General features: G+C 40.6%; 1 protein-coding gene across 1 annotated transcript; it reads right to left on the bottom strand.

Moving 5' to 3' along the window:
- Nucleotides 1-13,597: 13,597 nt before the first annotated feature.
- Nucleotides 13,598-21,339, bottom strand: SNRNP48 (small nuclear ribonucleoprotein U11/U12 subunit 48). The gene is made up of 9 exons (XM_075213036.1): nucleotides 21,136-21,339; nucleotides 18,712-18,819; nucleotides 18,533-18,593; nucleotides 17,920-18,000; nucleotides 15,684-15,866; nucleotides 15,061-15,182; nucleotides 14,446-14,549; nucleotides 14,170-14,325; nucleotides 13,598-13,710 (listed from the first exon to the last, which is right to left on the bottom strand). The coding sequence occupies exons 1-9, from the start codon at nucleotides 21,268-21,270 to the stop codon at nucleotides 13,662-13,664; spliced, it is 999 nt and encodes a 332-aa protein (XP_075069137.1). The 5' UTR covers nucleotides 21,271-21,339; the 3' UTR covers nucleotides 13,598-13,661.
- Nucleotides 21,340-22,065: the final 726 nt, after the last annotated feature.

Raw genomic sequence — 22,065 nt, 5'->3', positions numbered from 1 at the left:
TGAATATTTACATTACTAAACCTTTTAACATGTATTTAAGAAATTATTGTTACTTGTCTGCTCTGGCTGAGTGGTCATTTTTATTAATAGATAATTTGAAATTAAAATTTTACATTTTAAATAAAAGCATAGGGCAATTAAAAACAATTTGTATATATGAACTTCAATTTAAAAAAGTGAGTTACAGACCAGCCTCTACATGGAACAATGATCATACACCAAATTAAGTTCAAAAGTGCACATTTCAATTGTAGAGACACCACTACCCTTAAAATGAATAAACTATATAACAACTCCATAGGGTAAAAAAATAAACAATCGAAAAAGAAAACGATCAGTGAAGAGTTTATTCTTTGTATGTAATATTGTGTCAAGGACCAATTTGTAAATGAATTAATTTGGTTGCAACTATATAATTATAGAACATTTTTTACTGACTTTTCTATGTTATTTAGTTTACATATATCACATGTACAAAGAACAAAGAGGGTATTGTAATAATATAACTCTGTAGTTGCAGAATACAATGCCATTTTTTTTAACCAGCACTCATACATACAGAGAACATCTATATCTGAAAACTTTTCTTAACTATATTACAAAAAAAACCCTTAAGTTTATCACTTACCTTCACAATTGATGGTACCAAGAAAGTCACGTAATAAATACTAATTTTCACTCTAAATTTGGAGTATTATAAACCTTATTTCTAATATATATTTGTTACAGTCATACTACTAATATACTAACTGCATCTAAATCCTTAGATGAGGCTTTAACCAACTTCTCTGAGCTTGGAGAGACAAGTCTTTACTGCAGCATGTCAAAGGCCCTCTGCATTTTAGCCAGTGTCTGCTGAGCTCAGAGCTTCAAGAGCACCCAAACTGGTGAGAAATACCTAACCTAACAAATGCAAATATCTCCACATATATTATGCTTCCAATGTTAGCCCTTCACCCAGATTCACATAATGCAAGGTTTATGAGATAGCTTAGCCATGTGAAATATCATGCATCTCTAAAAATGTCACCTGCTTGTGAAGAAAGTTTCATATTACAGAGTATTTGTATCCTTAGATAAAAAAGTAAAAAACACATATTTAACATTATACAATCCTTAAATGTTCCACTACTTATCCTAATATACAGCCATCAAATTTTTTATATTGCCGAACAATTTATCACATGCACAATAGATTATGGCATCCCTGTCTCCATAGTCTAGACTAGCCTAAAATCAATTGGGTACCCTATATTGAGTTTGGTGTGCAATCATGTAAAGGAACCATTGGATACAGAACAAGGTTTTAGGATTAGAAATAATTAAAAAAGAGAGCATTCAAAAGAGGGAGGTCATTCCTGCTTTACTACAGAATACATTTTCCTATTCAAGACTAAGTTTAACTGGGAAATATACAACTGCCACTAAACAAAAACTGCTAACTAGAATGCTGGCATACGTAAATTATAATCAAGGCAAAAAGTGATCTAGCCACACATACACAGTAAATTGACCATACATTACATTACATGATTGGCATGATGGAGAATGACCCAATAGATGTTTGCAGCTGTCTGTGTTCTCTATTATTGTGTATAAGGATGTCACATCACATGTAAGTAATGTGTAGTACTTTTCCCAGGCTATGTTCTCCAAGATTTTTAGTACATCTGTGGTGTCTTTTTAGATAACTTTTTTATATGATGACATGAGGCTGGAAAAATTGGTCTATGTATTCAGATAAATTAGACTTTAATGATCCTATACCCAAAACTATAGGTCTCCCTGGGGGATTTTTTCAGATCTAAGTATTTTGGGAGACAGTATATGACAGGTATTCTGGGGTATCTCTTATGGGGAAATCAATTCTTGTTTGGTAAGAATTCCTTCCTGTTCAGCTTTTATGAGGAATGTCCCAAATTTCATATTGAACAAATTTGTGGGATAATTTTTTAATGATTTATAAGTGACATTATCTTCCAATTGTTTGCGAATCTCTTGGTCATAATCTGATCTGTGAAGGATTTCTTTTCCAAGTTTAAAAGTTGAACAACGTGTCAATTTGAATTTTTTAGTAAAATTGCACAAAAAACCAACAGAATGTTTTCAAATGCTTACTACGGCCCATGGGAATGACTGCCTGTCTCGTGCACGTTTGTTTGAGTGGCCCAAAAGATTTAGCAAGGGACGTGAGAATATCGAAGATGATGAACGCCCTGGACGACCTTGCACTTCAAGAACCGAAGAATATGTAGAAAAAATCAGTCCTATTGTTCGAAAAGACGGCCGACCCAGTGTTCGAACGATAACTGAGTCTGTGAACATTGACAAAGACAACGTATGGAAAATTTTGCGTGAGGATCTTAACATGACGAAAGTTTGCGCAAAGATGGTCCCAAGGGTTCTCACACCAGAGCAAAAAGAACGTCGCAAGGAATGTTGTGTAGACATTCTGCAGCAGCTTGACACAGATCCAAACCTGTTTCATAAAGTAATCACTTGTAATGAGACCTGGATCTTCCAGTACGATCCTGAAACCAAAAGACAGTCAATGCACTGGAAAACACCATCATCACCAAGAATGAAAAAAACTTGTCAAAGCAAGTAAAAATTCAAAGCAATGCTCATTATTTTTCTCGATATCAAGGGTGTATTTTGGAAGAATGGGTTCCAGAAGGCACAACAGTTAATCAGCATTATTATAAGGAAGTTTTGCAAAAGCTGAGAGAGTCAGAAAGAAACGGCCGCAACTGTGGAAAAATGGTTTCTTTCTTCACCAGGACAATGCGCCTGCTCACACAGCACTTTCTGTGAAGCAGTTTTTGACCAACAAACACATTACTACACTTGAACGTCCTCCATATTCGCCCGATTTAGCACCTTGCGATTTTTATCTTTTCCCAAAAGTTAAATCAGTGCTTAAAGGGACACATTTTGAATCAATTGATGCTGTAAAGAAGAAAACGGCAGATATGTTGAAACAAGTGACAGAAATTGATTTGCTCCATGCCTTCGACCAGTGGAAAACAAGACTACAGTGATGTATTAGTGCAAATGGGGAGTATATTGAAGGGGACAAACATTAAATTTGTAATATCAATAAATAGAGGTGAGTTATTTAATCAGTCTCGTTATTTAATAGACGTACCTCGTATACTATATGGACAAAAAGTATTCAGACGCTTGACCATTACACCAACAGGGACTGTAATGACATTGTATTCAAATACATATACTTCAATATAGAGTTGTTCCCCCTTTTGCAGTAATAACAGCTCCCACTCTTCTTGGAAGGCTTTCCACAAGATGTTGGAGTGTTTCTGTGGGAATTTGTGCCCATTAATTCTGTAGAGCACTTATGAGATCAGACACTGAAATTGGACGAGAAGGCCTGGCTTGCAATCTCTGTTCCAGTTCATCCCAAAGGTGTTCCTATGGGGTAGAGGTCAGGGCTCTGTATATACAAAAGTCATTGGTCTGTTTGTTTGGTTGCCTGTCCGGTTGTGCATTCAGATACCCCTGCACCGATTGGGATGAAACCAACGTAAGGTGCTCCAGTTGGATCCTGCCCAGGTTATAGGGGGACTCTCCAGGTCAGACCTTCTATTGCTGTACATCGGGCAGAACTTTGATTCAGCAAGCCTGTTCTGAACCTTCCTGTCACACATTGCACCAGCTAAACCTGCATTATGGTCACTATTCTCACCTGTTTCCTCTTCCTGCATTCACTTGCTGGTCTGAACTGGTTTGCTCAATACTTCCTGCATCCTCTTGATTTGCTAATTTTCTGTCAGCTCTGTCGATTTAAAGCACCTGCTTCTCTACCAAGTTGCCAGATCTTCAGGTCTACTGTCCTGTTCCTTAGCTCCTGTTTGCTGCCTGTTCCCTGAGGTCTCCAGCACATCTATCCACAGATCATCACAGCCTCTGTGTCTACTCCACTATCCTGTGGTAACGTTCTGCAGATTATTGCTACCTGTTCTGAGTCTCCAGCACATCTATCCGCAGATCATTGCTACCAGTCTCCAGTATAACCTGCATACTTGCCTGCTGTTCCTTACTCTCAGTACATTGGCTCTACCGTTGCCCTGGGAAACTGCCTCAGTCTCTCAGTCATTGAGCTACTTCTCATCCTTGGCATCTTCAGTTATTATGTTTGTTCTCAATACAGCCTCACTCATCACCCCTTAAGAGGGCCGTGACCTGTGGTCTCAGAGCAGCTTATTCCAAACTCCCTTGCGGGAGTCCCTGGTGTACACCTCCCTCACCGTTCGACTCCGCACCTCTCGGGAGGCAATATCACGTGAGTTGGCTGTACGGACAGTCCTCTGATACTAACTCAGTGACACTTCCACTTCCACTGGATAGATTTGGATAATAATGTCACAGTTGGGCAATTGGTCTGGGATACCTAATGGAGTGTTTGGGGTTCTGGTTGGACCTCCCATTGGTGTACGCTAGGCAGAACTTAGAGCCGGGGGGTCTGTTCTGGGCCTTCCACTGGATGGATTTGGATGACATCTTAGCTGCTAATTATTTTTGAAATGTTGACAATTACACCCAACTTATTGATAACGTAAAGATTTAAACCAGGGCAATGCCCAGTACTTCAGCTGGTATGTATGTGTGTATACATACATTATACATGTGACATTTGGTTAGACAATGTGTTTGTACTAAAGGTCACAAAGTCACATGAAAGCACAGAAACTGTCGTACAAGATATTATAGAGAAATGCTTATGTTTGTTATTTTAGTAGCATAGTACCATACCATATCCAGTATGTAGTTGTTATGAACTTTAGGTAGTCCAGGAGCCAACGCCTTGTTAGGACTATATAAACTGATGGGACAATTTCTTTAGTTAGCCTCTCTTGGAACTAGCAATATCAGGGGTCCAGTCATCACCTTGACTATCGATCAGGTGTCTGAATGACAATTTGAGAACTTGTCTGCAGCTGCATTACCGAAGCTAAATAATTTCTGCTTTTTGTAGTAAACAATTAACTGTTTAGAACAAGTGTGTCTGTTTTTCTTATAAGCCCTGTACCCCACTTCAGTGTGTTTGGTACATTTTGTGATGGAAGTCTGCCCAGATTGTAGGGTGCAGGAAAAGGAGTATGGGGTATTGTTGGCTGCACTGTATGTTGTCACCAATGTCAGTTCGCCTTAAAGTCACATTAGATGGCGATCACTTTTGTACATACAATGTCTTTGGTAGTTATTTAATTACATTTAGGTCATGTGAGGCCTATACAAGTATTTTTAAATAATAAAGGGAAGGTAGCCATTTAGTCAGGATGTGTCTACAGCTAGCTCCATGGAGATTTAACAAAAACCTCTTCACTTTGGGTCTAATCATACCAGATTCTTCACGGTGAAGACACCCTGACGATGCAGACACCCTGACGATGCAGGCTGTCACCACAAACCCACCAACCCATCCACGGCAGCTCTGACTCCTCCTGCTGTACTTTCCTGTCCTGTGTGGTCTGGACCTACGAGGGAAAAACTGCTAATGGAACTCGTCCACTTCCTGAACGGCGATATCATCCGTACTGTCGCTGAAGGAACCTCCAGCTTGGAGAGCTAGCTGGACATGTCACACACCACTATCCGGGTATCTCCACCAGAGCCTCAGTACGCTTACCCTCACATTAATTCTCCTCATTGTGCAGACTGTCAGCAGCAGTTTGCACCTGTGCTTGCTTCACCTGTGTTTGGCCTGTCTAGCCCTTGGTCAGTTCTCCTTTATAAGGCTTCTCTCTTCACCTTTTCACTGTTGGTTCTTCAAGTCTACACCTGGCCTGTATCAGCTTCCTACTCTCCATTGTATCTACGCCCGCTACCTACTCTGCACGCACCGCTGACCTCCGCTGATCCACTCCATAGCCCTGTGGTAATAGCGGTGGCTCACCGTCTGCTGCATATCTGGATACCCACTAATCTCTGCTCACCTGTTCCACTTGTTAGTGGTAATCGCTGTGATCATCTCCTACTATCTACTCTGCCTGCATCGCTGACCTCCGCTAATCCGTTCCACATCCATGTGGTAATAGCTGTGGCTCATCGTCTGCTGTATACCCTGTACTCCATTGAACGCTGCATAGATGTTCCACTCCTTGTGGTATTTGCTGTGATCAACACCCGCTTTCTTTTCTGCATGCACCGCTGACCTCCGCTGATCGCTTCCACTCCCCAGTGGCATAGCCGTAGTTCATCCTATGCTGCATACTCTCTACTCCATTGAACTTTGCATACATGTTCCACTCCTTAGTGGTAATTGCTATGATCATCATCTGCTATTAGAACTGTATTTCTCTGAACGCTGCCAAACCACTACTCTAATCTGTCTCACTGGGAACTTCCCTAGAGGGTCGCGACCTGCAGGGTGGAAGCCGCTGAAGCCCAAATCTCCTTGCGGGGATCCCTGGTGAATACCTTCCACTATGTTAGACTCCGCGTCTCTGGGGAAGCCTAGCCAATACCAGCTGAGACAGCAGGATCTCACTCATCCTTCGTGTTCAAACCTGACAATGTGCCTCTGGAGCCCCGCGCTTATGCAGCAGACCCTCTTTATGGTATCTACTGGACTGACATGTCATCCGACCTCTTGCCCTAGCTGCACTGACATGCAGATGTGTCTGCCTTGTGGCATACTCTACTGCCATTCACGGATGTACTAAATTGCACATGCTCATCAGTGACTGTATCCCAGACACCTGGACGTCTAGGGGAGAACCCTGCACACCACCCTTTCCTCACCATCTACTGGCTCACAGCGGAATATATCTGCGCTACACTGCATAACAAACACCCGGTCGCCATTTCGAAAATTCATCACCGACAATGTGGGGTGGCCATTTCCCTCTGCTAGCCACTTACATTGTGCTCCAGACTACTTCACACTACTCTGGGCCCTCCTTCTGCAAACTGGCCACATGCACACTTTGTAATATGCACCTTATTAACTCATAGATCTCAGTTGGCACCGTTTCCATCTGTTCCTAGGAGCTGCCACTGTGAAGCTGCTGCCACCCAAAAACCAATTAGTTCACTGTGACTGACCTTTTAAGTGCCTATTTCATCACCTACCATCAGACCAGGCCAGGCAATCCCTTTTGCATATTGGCACTTACATACTGTAAAACACCATCAGAGCCAGTAAGAGCGTTTCTTACGCACCATTGCTGCCACATATTGGTGTCTTACCTACTAGCACCTACTGTGACTGGACACTAGAACTGCACAGAGCTCACAACCTAGTGGCCATCTAACAATCCTTTCAGAGGCCTTAAAACAGTGCCTCCCATCATCAACCAGCTGCTGAGACCCCACACTTGAATACCCTACGCTGTCTCCTAGTCACAACTATGACCAAAAGGGACAACTCTTACCGTTGCCCTAATGCTGCACTGCCTGAGCTGTATCTCCACCCTTTAGAGGCAGTGCCCGCCACCACGTGCTACACACAGCTGGGACTTCCACATTCTCCTGCTACTTCTAGGCCCTACAGGCCAATGATAATTTGGATCTAAGCATGCTTCGTTCCTCTTGGCCCTGAGATATATACTGCAGAGCAATCGGTCTCTCCCGTCTGCACTATCCCCGTCTTGTTTCCCAATCTACCCTCCCACAATGTCTAAAGGGAAGAAATCTGCAGGAGGCGACATCCTTCCTTACCTTTCCAGACAGAAAACCTGTGCTAGATCCTGCACTGACAAGCCTGAGTCACCCTACCAACATTCTGACTTGGACTCTGATGACTACAACCGCTCACCTATTACCCATCGGGACTTCTTGTCCTTCCGTAAAGAGGTAAGACTTCAAAGCTTCAGTGCAAGCACTCCATTCCCTGAAAGCCAACATTTCTGAAATTGGGGATAGAACGGATCACCTAGAGCATCGGGTAGAAGAGGTAGTGACATATCTACAATCACTTGAAACAGATATCCACCAAATGCACTAAGATATTGCCCATTTACAAGAAGGTCAAGAAGACCAAGACAACCGGGTGCAGCGAAACAACCTGATAATCCTGGGCATACCTGAGCAAGTTGAACCCACCCACTTGGAACTCTACCTCACAAAACTTTTTACCCAGTTCACTCCCTTGACCACTGAGGACCACAATCTTCTATATCATGCCCCCTGGGTGCTGAGACCCCGCTCCCAGGACCAGTCTCAACCCAGGAATGTTATCCTAAGAATGCACTACTTCACGATGAAAGAAGCCATCATGAAGGAAGTCCACCGCCTTCAAACGGTTATCTTCGACAACGCCAACATACAAATCTTCCAGAACCTTTCCCTTCTCATCCTGGCCAAATAGAGGAACTTTAAACCTATCACCAATCTTCTTCGGTAACGAAACATCAAATGCCATTGGTGCTTCCCCTTCCGCATCCTGATTTGACACCAAGGATCAATGCTCATGGCCAGGTCCGTCTCAGAGGCTCAGGTCTTACTCCCCACCTTGAGGCATCCCCCTTTCCCCAGAGATCATAAAGACCCCCGATGAGTCAAGCACCCAGCACTGAATGGACTACGGTTCCAGCATCCTTCTCCCCTCCTGCTGTATCCTCTGGGACTTGATTTGCTTTGCCAGGTCTAATCTTACTTGTATTGTCTCCTGTTTTCTCCCATTTTTGACTTTCTCTATTGACCGATCGTAGAGCAGCTCCCTAGAGGAAGTCTAGGTACCAGTGTAAGACTTTCCATGTGCCCTGAGATTTTTGCTTTGTATTCACATGCTTATTGTTGGATCTCCCCACCAACTGCCGTCCAAGCGGCCCATTTAACTTCTGGGGGCCAACTCCTGTATCTTTGCCTTTTACACAGCTGGGGCGTGTCACGAGAGCATCATTACACTTTGTTTAAGTTAACTTTTATTAACAGTTATTATTACACATGTTCTACATACTTGCACTGTTTTAATATGTAACCTCTCGGGCCTCTGACCCAGGGCTGGGCCCAGGTACTGAGTACTCTCACTTATGCTATGTTATTTCACTTTCTCTAGCTCCTGAGCATTCTTGGCCCACACCTCCACTCTGTGTTTGCAGTCCAGGTGGCCACGTTCGTACTCGCCTGGTAATTTTCTATTCTCTCCCTGACCATTTGACACCAGCCAGGGGATGCTGTACGAGAGCGCCATCTTGTGTTGTAGGGCCCTAATTAGTCCACCACATTACTACGTTACCCTTTTACCATGCTCCGTTTTGGCGTTTTGCTGTACTGTTGTATTATCTTATGCACACTCCGACTTATTATCCCTACCTCTCCACATTTCCCCTCCCCTCATTCCTTTATCAGCCTCCAACTCTTGGTCCTGCTTTATGCTCCCTCCTCTGGTTGCTCCGCTCACTACCTACCACCACCTCCGCGCCAAGTTTTTTACCTCAGACATCCCAGGAAGGTACTTACCCTGACCCACCCTTACTGAACACCCATGTCGCATCCTCTGGATGTCACACAATGACGCCCTTTAGTTTATAGCTCCCTCACTGACCTATATGCCTCCCTGACACTTAGTACTCTCTCCTGCTGTTGGCATCACAGGCCCCAGCCAATTTTGTCGTGTGGCCAATCTACTTTCCCTTTTCCCCAGGTCCTCTCCCGGACTTTAACTTCCTTACATATCCATCTACGAACTCCGACAGTCCCTCTACCGTCTCCTTAGACCTACTCGGGACTCCCTCTTCTTCCTTCTATGACTTGCTTTCTTCCTACTTCCTCCCCTTTCGCCGCACAGGGGTCTTGAGGTCACAACAACCCCCAGTAACGTGGCAAACTGTTCAACACTCTCAAACTCCCTCTCCGCTAATATGATCTTTTTACAAGAGACGCACTTCCCACACAACTGCCATTCTGAGCTCCACTACAAAATGTACCGACACACCTGCTATCACATCCAGAAAACGCAGTCGCAATCATGTTCGCATGCCATCTTACCTTTGAGCCCATAGACTCCCTTGTTGACAAAGACGGACGCTACCTTATCTTAGTGGGCAAACTCAACAACAAATTTGCAAATTGGTTAATATATATGCCTCTAACAAACACCAAAACCGTTTTTTCGCTAAACTGGACACTCTGTTGAACCGATTGCGTTGGGGGAACCTCATCATAGCGGGAGACTTCAACACCGTTCTGAATAGCTCTCTGGAATGATCACCCCATCTGGCCGCAGCTCTGCCCTTGTCAGATCCTCAATCCTCTAAATACCATCTTCTTTAGGACTCCTGAACCGTGAAGGAGCCATCCACTCGCGACTATACGTTCTACTCTTCTCCCCACCAATCATACTCTTGCATTGATATGATCCTGCTCAGCCATGATTTTGCCTTAAATCTCCAGGTGGCTCAGGTCCACTTACTGATTTGGTCGGACGCCCCCATCTCAATTGACCTCTCTAGTCACCCACCTTGACCTCGCCCCATGACTTGGCATCTTAATGACTACTCCATAACATGGATATTTTACCCCAACTCAGAATGTCTCTGGAGGAATATTACAAGTTAAACAACCGTCCTGATATTTCCAAGTCACCTGCTCAGTACGGCCTCCCGAAAGAAGAAAGCTCTCACCCAGTCCAATAAATTGTGCCTTAAACTCAAAGTCTAAGAAGCCCAACACAAAGCGAACCCTGACCCTGCTACATTGCAGGCCCACCGCGAGACCAAGGACAGCCATGACCTCCTTTCACTTCGAACAAGTAGCCAAGCGCCTCAAGTGGCTCCGACAAACCTTTTATGAGAGGGTCGACAAGGCGGACAAAATTTTTGCGTCCCACCTTTACTCCAATAGGGGACGCGGGAATATCATCTTCATCCGCACAACCAGCTCCTCCAAGACCCTGCTGCAATCAGAGTGACATTCCAACAATATTACGCAGGCTTTACAATCACTGACCCCCTTAACCTCCCGAAACAGCAGTCCAATGCCACCCTAATCTCCAAATTTCTCGCTAAATCTAGACTTCCCAAATTGTCTCACCAGGCTCTTGAACACCTTAATGCAGAAAATTGGATAGAAGAAATCCAACAAACTACTAAAGGGCAAATCTCCTGGCACTGATGACTTCACAGCCACATACTATAAGAAATTCTTGGACCCACTGTACCCAAATGGCTATATCTCTTCCAATAGCCATTCCTGCTTCTTTCCTCGCTAATGTCCAGAGGGCCCTCACTCGTTTTATATGGAACCACAGGCCCCCTAGGATTTCGGCCAATATCTTAAAACGATCACTCTCTGGTGACAGCAGGGACCTCCCCGACATTAAAACATTATCTGGCCTCCTACTTTTCCCAAATTGCCACCTCATATGCTCCATCTGGCCCGCCATAGAATCAGCCTACATCTCCCTACCCGATCTCACTCCCCTGTGGGACTTGCCCCGTGTGCATGACTCCGCCTCTTGCAAACTGCTTCCCACTATTAAATTTGACACCAATCGGTGGGACTCGTCCTCCTTCAAATTCAAACTCACTCCAGTGATCTACACTGACCCCGATTTGGTACAACGCTGTGTTTCCTTCTGGACTTTCCATTATGAAACATCGTCTCTGGACCTGAGCAGGACTAAAATTCCCGAGTGAATTCTTTAGACAGGGATATTAGCTGCCACTTGTGGAGCTCTAACAACATTCTCCATCACAGATACTCAGCCCCTTTAAAATTTTTATAGTATCTTCTTCGCTGCGACTCTCCCCTCTCCAAGATCAATGAAGAGGACTTGGAAAGTCTCTACTCAGTGGTCCCACCCCTCCCTTTTTTTTTTAAATAGTCGAATTGTTAGCAGGTGCATGTTGTGTTAAGTATCTTGCATAAACATGGCAGATACATTGCATCCAGAGCTCTATAGGCCCAAATGACGAGAGCAGGGAATTTTTGCCAAAACAGTAATGTCTAGGTACCTGAACCAAGTAATTAAGATGATGATACATTCAGACCAAACAGGCTTTATACGAGTCAGGTCCACGATTATCAATTTTCTGAAATTTACTCACTTGCAAATTTCACGTGGCAATGTTAATGAAATAGTGGTGGTATTGTGATGGTATTTTCTGATGTTCGTACCAGTGTACCCTGGCAGCCATGGGTATGGTGGTGCTTGTAGTACTTACAAGCGCCAGCATGACTAGACATTTAATGTCAGCCTGGCCATGCTGGGACCTGTAGTGCATCAGGCACAAAACAGTTTTTAATCATTAAAACTATTACCCCACACCCACTGCCCCAGGGGTGTGAGAAGAGCCCTAGTGCTTTCAGAACAGGGCTGGCACCACATTATTTTTATTTTAATTTGTGAACCCGATCTCTCTACAGAATCCAGTCCCTTGCTAACCTGGTTTTTCATTATGGTAGGGGGGGGGCACCATTCTGCGCCTGTCTCTGTTATAGCGAGACCAAACCTGGGTGGCCAAGCCTAGTGCTAGTAACAGAAAAATCAAGGGGTATTCCACGCTTTTTGTCTCCCCCCAAATCTACTAGTAATAGCCTATGCTGGCAGTGCCAGGGTTGGTTAAGCTGTTTGGGAGGGGGGTAGCACGCAGTTTTTTTTTTGGTTTGTTTTTTTATGTGGAGAACTGAAAATAGAAGTTGTGAGAAGGCACCCTTCAAATCTGAGAGAACAGGAGTAGCTTTCACAAGAAGAATGGACCAAGACAGGAGAAATGTGCAGTAAATCATCCATGGATAAAGGAAGTAGTTGATTGCACTTATTTTGACCAAAGACTGTGCTACCAAATATTAAGTCCAGGGTGTCTAATTTTGTCAATGCCATTATTTTCAAAAACAAAAAGGTTCTGTGATATTTTAACAGAAAGAATTGTGTATACCATAGCCTGTTAAATTGAACTTTGCGTAGAGAAAATTGTGACCTATTTGAAAATAGTGCAAGGGTGCAAACATTTTTTTCATGACTTTGTTGGATGTTTTCTTTGTATGTAAGGTCTATTGGCAAATCCAATAAAAAAACAAAAACAAAAGAAAAACAGTTCCAGCGCACAACCAAATCTCCTGCAAAATAAAAAAAAAAAAATAAACCTTTTTTGTCAACTGCTGCTTTCAATAATTCTATTCCTCCAAAAGGTTACAAATCTTCGGACAAACCATCCTGCGACACAGTAAAAATGTGGAAAGTCTGGAGGGGTTCTAACTTTTTTCTGTTCCTGCTTGTATGGAAAGTATAAGGACTGACAGAGTATGGAGGGTATTATTGAAATTGTTATACAATGCACGTTACAGCTGAATGACTTAATAACCATTAGAACTCATTTTAATTGCACAAAAATGCTTTACCACAACAGATATAAAACCATCCAGAATGCAGTAGAGCTACATTGCTTCAATAGGGTTACTTTACCTAAAATCATTTTGTCACACTGGCAATCCTCACAAATAAAAATAAGAATTCTCAAGAATGGGTTTTCATTTCAGTATGGAAACCTACAGTCTTTTGTACTGGGATATTTAATAATCAAATTAAATATAAGATCGTTTGTAAACAAAGTCTGCCTGTGAAATAATCACACTTATGAAGTGCTGGTACGAAAATGACCAATAGTCTAATTTAAAAAGAACAGACTAATTTGCATTTTAGAGGATTTTTAATGTCAAATGTATTTACAAAGCCTCAGCAACAGAAACAGTGGTCAGTCATTGTCCTTCCTTCGCTTATGGCTGTGGTGTCTATCTTCATTCCTGAAATTAAAGATATAGCAATACAACATTTAATATTCAATATTTGGAACACAGGGAAGCTGTTATGCAAATATATTATAAAGTTTAATTTTAACATAGTCTTTTGCAAATGAAAACAAACCAAGAGCCCCTTCAGGAAGCATAACATCCAAGCACAACACAAGACCCAAAATGGACATACAGGAAATAGAGACTGGAGAGAGCAGCTATTCCCCACAAGCAGGAAGTACAGATTTTAGCTGATACATCACCCATAAGTAGCAGCATGGAATATGTACTAATATATTAGTTTTAGTACCATGACCACACCGATTTAAACCATAGGCACATTATTATTTTATTTGGCAGTATATTACACAGCATTGTACAGCCATGAATTCTACATGAATAGTTGTGGTTTACAGTACATACATACTGCTTAGTGGAGGAAATGAAGAAAAAATAAAATTTAAATCTTGCCTGTCTTTTTTACGTCTAGAATCCTTGTCTCTCTCCAAACTGCGATGTCTGTGTGGACTCCGGCTGCGCTCTCGTCGGCGTCCAGATCGTTGTCTGTCCCTGTGACTTCCCCCAGACTGTCTGGATTCCACAGAGGGAGATCGCTGCTGCTCCCTTCTATATATATATATATATATATATATATATAAAAAAAAAAAAAAAAAAAGTTATCCAGTAACAAATTATTTCAGATTTTCCTATGAAGCAATTTATGAAGCCTGTTTTCTTGGTATTCACCTTTTCACTGAAGAACAAACAGAGGAGTTGGCTTCATCATGCATATCATCACACCATTTGCCACTTAGCTCTTCCATGTGCAAATTAATGACATCCCGTATTATCTGTAAGAAAGAACAGGAGTGAACAAAAAGAAACTGAAAAAACACCAGCTGAAATGGTAATACACATTCTTAGCAAAACATTATATTGCCCTATTGCAAAGGCGCAACATAAAATAAGGGTGAACACAGATGCGTTTCTGAATAAGTCTAAGTCCAAGTTTACTTAACGCCTTACTTTACATTCTGAAAAGTCCCAAACACATCACTTCTATTCAGTTTCATGTCTACTCTTGCAAGAATTGCCCAACATAATATAGTTAAATCCACAGATGTTTTAAAACTAATTTAATGTGAGGACATTTTTGTAATGGACAGCTACATTCAATACACTATAGAGCTTTCTCTTCACCTATTAAAGCAATAAAGTCACTGTACTTTAGTTAATTACAAGTCTACTTTTATTCTGGATTATGAACAAAGAGTCCTATCACACCAGTTAATTAGTTATCTCAATGTAGGATAACTGAATGACTAGACAAAGTGAAGAACTGAACACTTAAAAATAGATTACCTCCGTATAAGATTTCTTTGTGATGTGAACATTCTTTGCCCTGTAAGACTGACGTCTCCTTTTGTAGTCCCTCATTTCTGCCATTATTTCAAGGTGTGACTTTGGACATTTCTGCTCATCATCTTTAAAAGAAATACATACTATACATTATCTCAAATTAAAAATATGAATGCCTAAAACTAAAAACCATGGTTACTTAAGAAAAACATTTCTATACAAGCAATGTCAAATTAGGGTCCGATTTTGTTTTCCCAGGACAGGCTCTATTTTGCTACTGGAAACTATTGAAATCTGAGTAAGTAAGCATTCTGCCTTCATCATACCTTCAGACATAACCAATTTAAAGAATTGGGACATCTTAGGCCATGCCCTTACTCCTCCCAACCACACATCCATCTGTCTAGCCACAAACGCCACCAGGTCACACATCCTTATTTCACAGTATAGCAACACTGCCCCATGAACATGATGGAACTGAATTATCAGGATTAATAAGAAAAAACAACCATAACATACACAGTGCATTTAATACCTAAAATGCAGCATGGAGTGGCATTAATCTCCATATCTCTTAAACATCCCAGTCTTATGAAGAGAAAAAAAAAAAACACCCGCCAACAAACCTTGATTGATCTTGGAAGTTAAATCCTCAAACAGATCAGACTCATTTTTCTCAGCGACAGATCTCTGCTTTTTTGTCTCCTGTAGGACATAGTCATAGATGGCAAGACGATCTGCAGATGTCAGGTCACAGATGGCGCGCTTGTGGTTCAGAGGAACTTCCACAGGTGAGGAGGAGTATTCACCTGGAGTATAAGAGAGGAACAGGCATATTGATGTATGAAGCTCAGTCTTACACCATGGGGATGTGGAGAACATTTGCTGGATGTGTTTATTGCCTTCAAATCTCCTCCCTAAACCACTATATTTTCACAAATAGGACACAACATTCATACCATAACTCTGTAAACTTATATTAAAAAAAAAAGCCATTATTTTGAAAACTAGCCCTTGGATTAAGAAACGGTTATTAGCCTGTGTGTGGTAACAATAGGATTTTAAATAAAACGGTTCATAGAATGAAATAACTATTATATATAACTTACATTTACTGTTTTGTTATAGTGATTTTCCTTTTCTATTTAATTGCAAGTTATCATTAACTATCGATTTCTAAAGAGAATGCAAAGTTTATTATATATTTAAAAAAAAATTATAGATTTCAGTAAGCTTATTTTAAAACCCTGCACACACCAGAATTTACGGAGCAGTTTAGACTTTGAAATGTGAGTAGATGGAGTCATAACTATGTGAAAAATGTTTGTAGGGGAGATGAACTGAGTATAGTAACAAGATGGCTTAATTATGACACTAAATACCAAAATCAGAACATCGTTTCATAGGAACCGCACTGAAACTATTATATGATAGGGATGCTCCAAATCAATCATTAAGGATTAGGCCAAGTACAAAATAGTCTGCTAAATATGCAGCCTCAATTTATTAAAAAGTAGCAGGATACTCAGGATAACAATCTTTATTTTTAGCTCCTAATACATTCATGGAATATTCATGACTGCCAAACGCAAATTCTAAGTATTTGTCTGAAGCTAAACCCTGCTTAAAACTCCTTTTCCGAACTCATAACTGAATCCATTGTACCCGTAAATATTATATGGAAACAGAAAATTACTCAGCCCTTTGGCATTTTCACATATTATCTTTCAACATGGAAGCAAAATTGATTAGGGAATTCTTAACAATAAATCAACAAAAATAACTAAAGTCAGATAAAAAGCTTTTGAGTTGTTTTCTCTTAATTAGAAGATGCACTTAAACAATCAACTGTCTACAGAGGACATAGAATTCAGCAAGTAGAATCTATCTACACCTGTGCGAGGGGTCTGCAGTTGGGTTAGTACCAGACAATCGTCAAGTCCATGATAAAAAGAAAAAAAAGAATGCGTCACATTTTTCCTAAACTTTGCTTCAGCTTATCAGAAACCTTCAAACACAGTGGAGGAAGATATGGTCTGATAAGAAGAGCACAAGAACACTATTCCAAATATGAAGCATTGTGCCAGGGGCAAAATGTCATGGGAATGCTTTTACAGTAGTTTTTCTTACGACATTACATGGTATATTACTACTCTCCTAAATGTATGCTATTAAAAAAAAAAGGCTATAACTTGTAAAAGGATACTGCACATAAGCACAGTGGTTCTTTTCTGTGACATGTCAAGGTGCTAATGCTAATACTCAACCCTGCTGTGGAGACAAAGAATCAAACACATATTGTGTATGTTCCATAAAGCAATAAACACACATCTGTGGGTCAATGCATTATGCAATTGTGAATAAAGGACATAACCATGCTATAAAAAAAAAAAAATAAGACACTAGTACAAGTTCTAAACCGTGCAAATGACAATCAAAAGGTCAATAATATTAATTTTTAATAAAACAAAAAAACCACCACAAGTCCTTTACTTATGAGAGGAAAAGTGACAGCTTATACTTAATGTAAATTTGTGGTAAACTGGTTCCATCTAGTGGCAGGTTTAAGCACAGTTTGATCCATAATTTAGTGAAGTTGTATTTTGATGTACCCAACAATAGGCACGCCATATATGTTGCTGACAAGACATAGCTAAAAATCTAAATAGCTGTATATCATGAAATCGCCTTTTTTAAATACGAATAGCCTAACACAGCATGGTTTGTTAAGGCAGCATGCTGCAAATTATCATTTTTGTTATGGTACCTAAATGATTACTATTTCCATTTTATTTTTCAGAGATATTTTCTATGCATCCAACCCCTTATTCATAAAATGTGCATTATTTTTCTTCCACTTACGTTTGTCCCATGAGCCATCTTCACTTGTGCTAGGAGCACTATTCTTGGCGTCTTGGATTATCTCAAACTGTTTATCTTTATCTGTTGGGATTAAAAACAAGATCAGAAAAATCTCGTTAGCATAGCTTCCAAAAGCAGTGCTATTTATATTTTACAAGCACAGTTCTCCTGTTCTATTACAAAGATAACAGAAATAAAATCAGAGGAAGGGGGTAATCATTACTATGAAGTTACATAAGCACTTTACACTGTATCCACTACAGGGCTATTAAGTTCACAATAACAGATCTAGGGCTAGATTTACTAAGCTGCGGGTTTGCAAAAGTGGGGATGTTGCCTATAGCAGCCAATCAGATTCTAGCTGTCATTTTGTAGAAAGCACTAAATAAATGAAAGCTAGAATCTGATTGGTTGCTATAGGCAACATCCCCCCCTTTTGCAAACCTGCAGCTTAGTAAATCTAGCCCCTAGTGTCAGGTGCAAAAGACAGTGTCCTAAGGGGATTTGTCACAGGACTGCAGTAATTTGAGCAGTTGTGACATCATAGCCTCTGTGCATGATAATGTGTGCCTTCTAATTCTCAGTAATATATTACGTCATAAGTCATACATACCTAGACTAATCGAGGTTACTTTTGCCTTCTCATAGAAGAATTTGGAGTCATATACTTCTGCCTATATAGAAATAAAGCTCTGTTTAAAATGCAGCCTGGTTCTTAAGGGTGGTCAAAATTATTAAAATGAAAGATGAGATAAACGTATTAGTTTGTACTGTAAAATGTATGAAACGTACCTCTTCCTTATTGTAACCAAGATTTCTCCGTCTGCATATGACAACATGTTTCTCCAGAGATGATCTAGGCATTCTATGATTAGCGTCATAGGGACATACTGCAGTCTCCTAGAGGGGGAAGAATAAGGTGAATGTTTACTAATCAAAGACTGAATATTTTTTTTTTAACATACTAAACAACTGCCATAAAACAGTCAAATTATGATTTCTTCACAGAATAGTATCCCCCACTGACAACATCCCCACTCAATTGTACCATATGCAGTAGACGGTATATAATGTGGAAATTATGATTCTTTGTTCTCTTTTGGGCCAGTAATGCTCCAAAATCTAGTAATATAAAATTATTATTGTTTAATTGGTAATAAACATTAAGTTTACAAGAAATTGATCATGATATCCTGCAATTCACAAGACTTTTCGGTCAAAGGGCTTATATCATATAAAGCTGTGTAACACGAGTGAGCATAACCCATTACAGAATGGACTAGAGCAGTCATACCAGACACATAATTAACAATAATTATCATCGTTGTTATTATTTATAAGGCGCTACAGTGCTCTGCAGGGCCAGAAAGCTGGTCAAACAAAACAAGCATAAAACAGGAGTGCAAATTGGGATAGTTGTTTATAAACGCAAAAGAAATTATTTATATATATATATATATATATATATATATATATATATATATATATATATATATATACATACATACATACACATTATATATATACACACACACTATAGCTTTGAAGAATGCATGCAAAAGTACATGAATTTTGGACAAGCAATAAATTGGTGGTAATTATGTTAAATCTTAGTCAGTAGTGCAATGGAATTACTGAGTGTGTATACATATGCCTCATTTTGCATCGAGATTTCCACTGTAGCACATAGGTTTAATGAACAAGATGGAGATATTTGCAGAGGAGCAGAAAACTGCGCAAGTAGAGAGGAGGGGACGGACTGATGCTTTGCAGAAACAAGGTTTCCTTTGGCAGAACAAGATTATTAGGGGCAGATACAATTGACCTACCATTACTATGGTAATAGTGCACATTATTACCATTAGTATGGTAATTTCAATGCTGATTTTTGCTAGCAGCCCAGGAAGCTGTGAGCAGAAATATGTTTTAAAATGACAGTATTAACAGTAATAGTGCGCAAACTGCGTTACTCCTGAGAGTAATGCGGTCAATTTAATCTGCCCCTTCGTCGTCATCATCACCATTTATTTATATAGCGCCGCTGATTCCGCAGCGCTGTAGAGAGAACTCATTAACATCAGTCCCTGCCCCATTGGAGCTTACAGTCTAAATTCCCTAACACACACAGACTAGGGTAAATTTGTTAGCAACAAATTAACCTACTAGTATGTTTTTGGAGTGTGGGAGGAAACCCACGCAAACAATGGGAGAACATACAAACTCCATTAATGAGATTAAGGGGTGAAAAAAGGTACATATTTAGAGTCAGTTTGGAGTGGCACAGATTTGTACACAGCAAAAGTATATGAATTTTGCACCAGCAGTGAGTTGGTGGCCTTTAGGTTTAATCCTTGTATTTTAATGAGACCTGATTTGCACCTCCATGTTGCAATTCAGTGGAAAAGGACACCTCCAGCACGGTCCAAGCAAGGTTAATGAAAGGCTTCCTACACATAACATTGTTACATGTAGCAAAGACACTATACAAATATGCCACCACTTTCACTATTACTTTTGCAATAAATAACTACAATGTACCTCTTCAGATTTCAGCCTACACCTTGATCAGTCTGTGTATACACCCCAGATGCACTGTTGAAAAGGTTTGGTGCACTTAATAAATAATCTCCAGCATTGATCACATAAGCAGAAAGTAAATTGCTGGCTATGTAAAAGTAGTGCACGAACTATACATGACTGTACATCATATCTACATGGGAGGATGAGGGACCTCAGACCCATGAAATGAGCAATGGGGTCTATCCAATAGGCAGGTATTCCCACTGATCAGATGCAGTTACAGTATTAAAAACAGCTCTCATCTCCATTGGAAGCATATTGCAAACAACAAAAATTATAATGATTTAATGATTCAAGTAAATCACGTTAAAGCTATTGGCAATTTACCACTAGCTTATAAAGATTATTAAACGGTAATGATGACCTAACATAAAACATTATTTCAACCCTATGTACAATGTGGTCCTTAATAGAAATGTAAGTCAGTCTGACAACATAATTATTAAAATAAGAAAAATGTTGCTATGTAGCAAAATGTAAAAACAAACAAACCACACAATAGACGGTAACACACTTCCGGATCTTTCATCACTGCAGCACCGTGGAAGGCTGTTGTACCTTATTTGATTAGAGAAAACAGTGAACCCTGTCTTTCCCATGACAAGCTGTGCTGTGGTCCAGCACCATTATACCGACCTGCTCTCCGCCTGTGGTCTCCTGCTCCCAGCCCAGCTCCTGCAGCAGCTCGGTCAGACGGCCCCGACATCGCTCCGTAAAGTCCTTTAATTCCCGCAGCAGATACAGAGGATTCCCAGGTTCCAGCTCCTCCATAGCCTCCTGTAAGGTAGCTGTAAGCACACAGGAAGTCACCGCAGGGGGACTGGAGATGGTGCAGGAAGAGGCGGCGTGTAGCGGGTCAGGCCTCGTTTTCGTTTCTCGCTTTATAGAATCCAGGGACTTTTGTTATGTGTACAATATTTAATCTGCACAATAAGTAACTGAGCTGTATTACATTGTGTGCACCTCTTAATAACAATATCATAGTCATCTCATGTGACATAGATTTACATTTACTGGAGCCCACAGTCTTAAAGTTACAATGTATGCTTAATTAAAGAACATTATATAATTTGAAAAAGTATACACAATTTGGACCAGCAGACTTTAAGGCTGTGCTCCTTTTTGCAATGTCATTGCTTTTTTTGACAACACAAATACCTAGTAAATGGAAATTTTTTGTTTTACCAGTCTGACCAGTAAAAATGGGACTTATATTGCCTTTCAATTGCCAATTCATTGCTGTGGCCATTTTTAGTTATTCTTTGGTGATCTGTGCTGCCTCCAAACATGGGTAACAATTCTTCTGTCTCTGTTTCCAGCAGCAAGTATGATATGTAACATAATGTTCAATAATGATTTGAGAATCATGACAAAGAGTTAAAGGTGTTGATGTGCCCTCCAAATTCCCCAGATCCCAATTCGATCGAGCATCTGTGGGATGCGCTGGAAAAACAAGTCCAAGCCATGGAGTCTCCAGCTCGCAACTTACAGGCATAGTTACCAATTGTTTTTTATTCGAGTTCTGGGGTTTTGTTGCAGGTTGCGGGCTTTTGGGCATTACAAGGT

Source organism: Mixophyes fleayi, chromosome 5 (assembly GCF_038048845.1).
Source record: "Mixophyes fleayi isolate aMixFle1 chromosome 5, aMixFle1.hap1, whole genome shotgun sequence".
In the NCBI taxonomy this organism is placed as follows: Eukaryota; Metazoa; Chordata; class Amphibia; order Anura; family Limnodynastidae; genus Mixophyes; species Mixophyes fleayi.
This window is presented reverse-complemented; position numbering and strand designations above follow the sequence as displayed.

What these genes read in the sequence shown, in the direction of transcription:
- SNRNP48 (XM_075213036.1), bottom strand. Translation starts at nt 21,270, where the DNA reads ATGGAGGAGCTGGAACCTGGGAATCCTCTGTATCTGCTGCGGGAATTA. An exon ending in CAAAGAAATCTTATACGGAG is followed by an intron (nt 14,550 to 15,060) that starts GTAATCTATTTT and finishes TCTTTCTTACAG; the next exon opens with ATAATACGGGATGTCATTAA. An exon ending in GTTTGTTCTTCAGTGAAAAG is followed by an intron (nt 14,326 to 14,445) that starts GTGAATACCAAG and finishes ATATATATATAG; the next exon opens with AAGGGAGCAGCAGCGATCTC.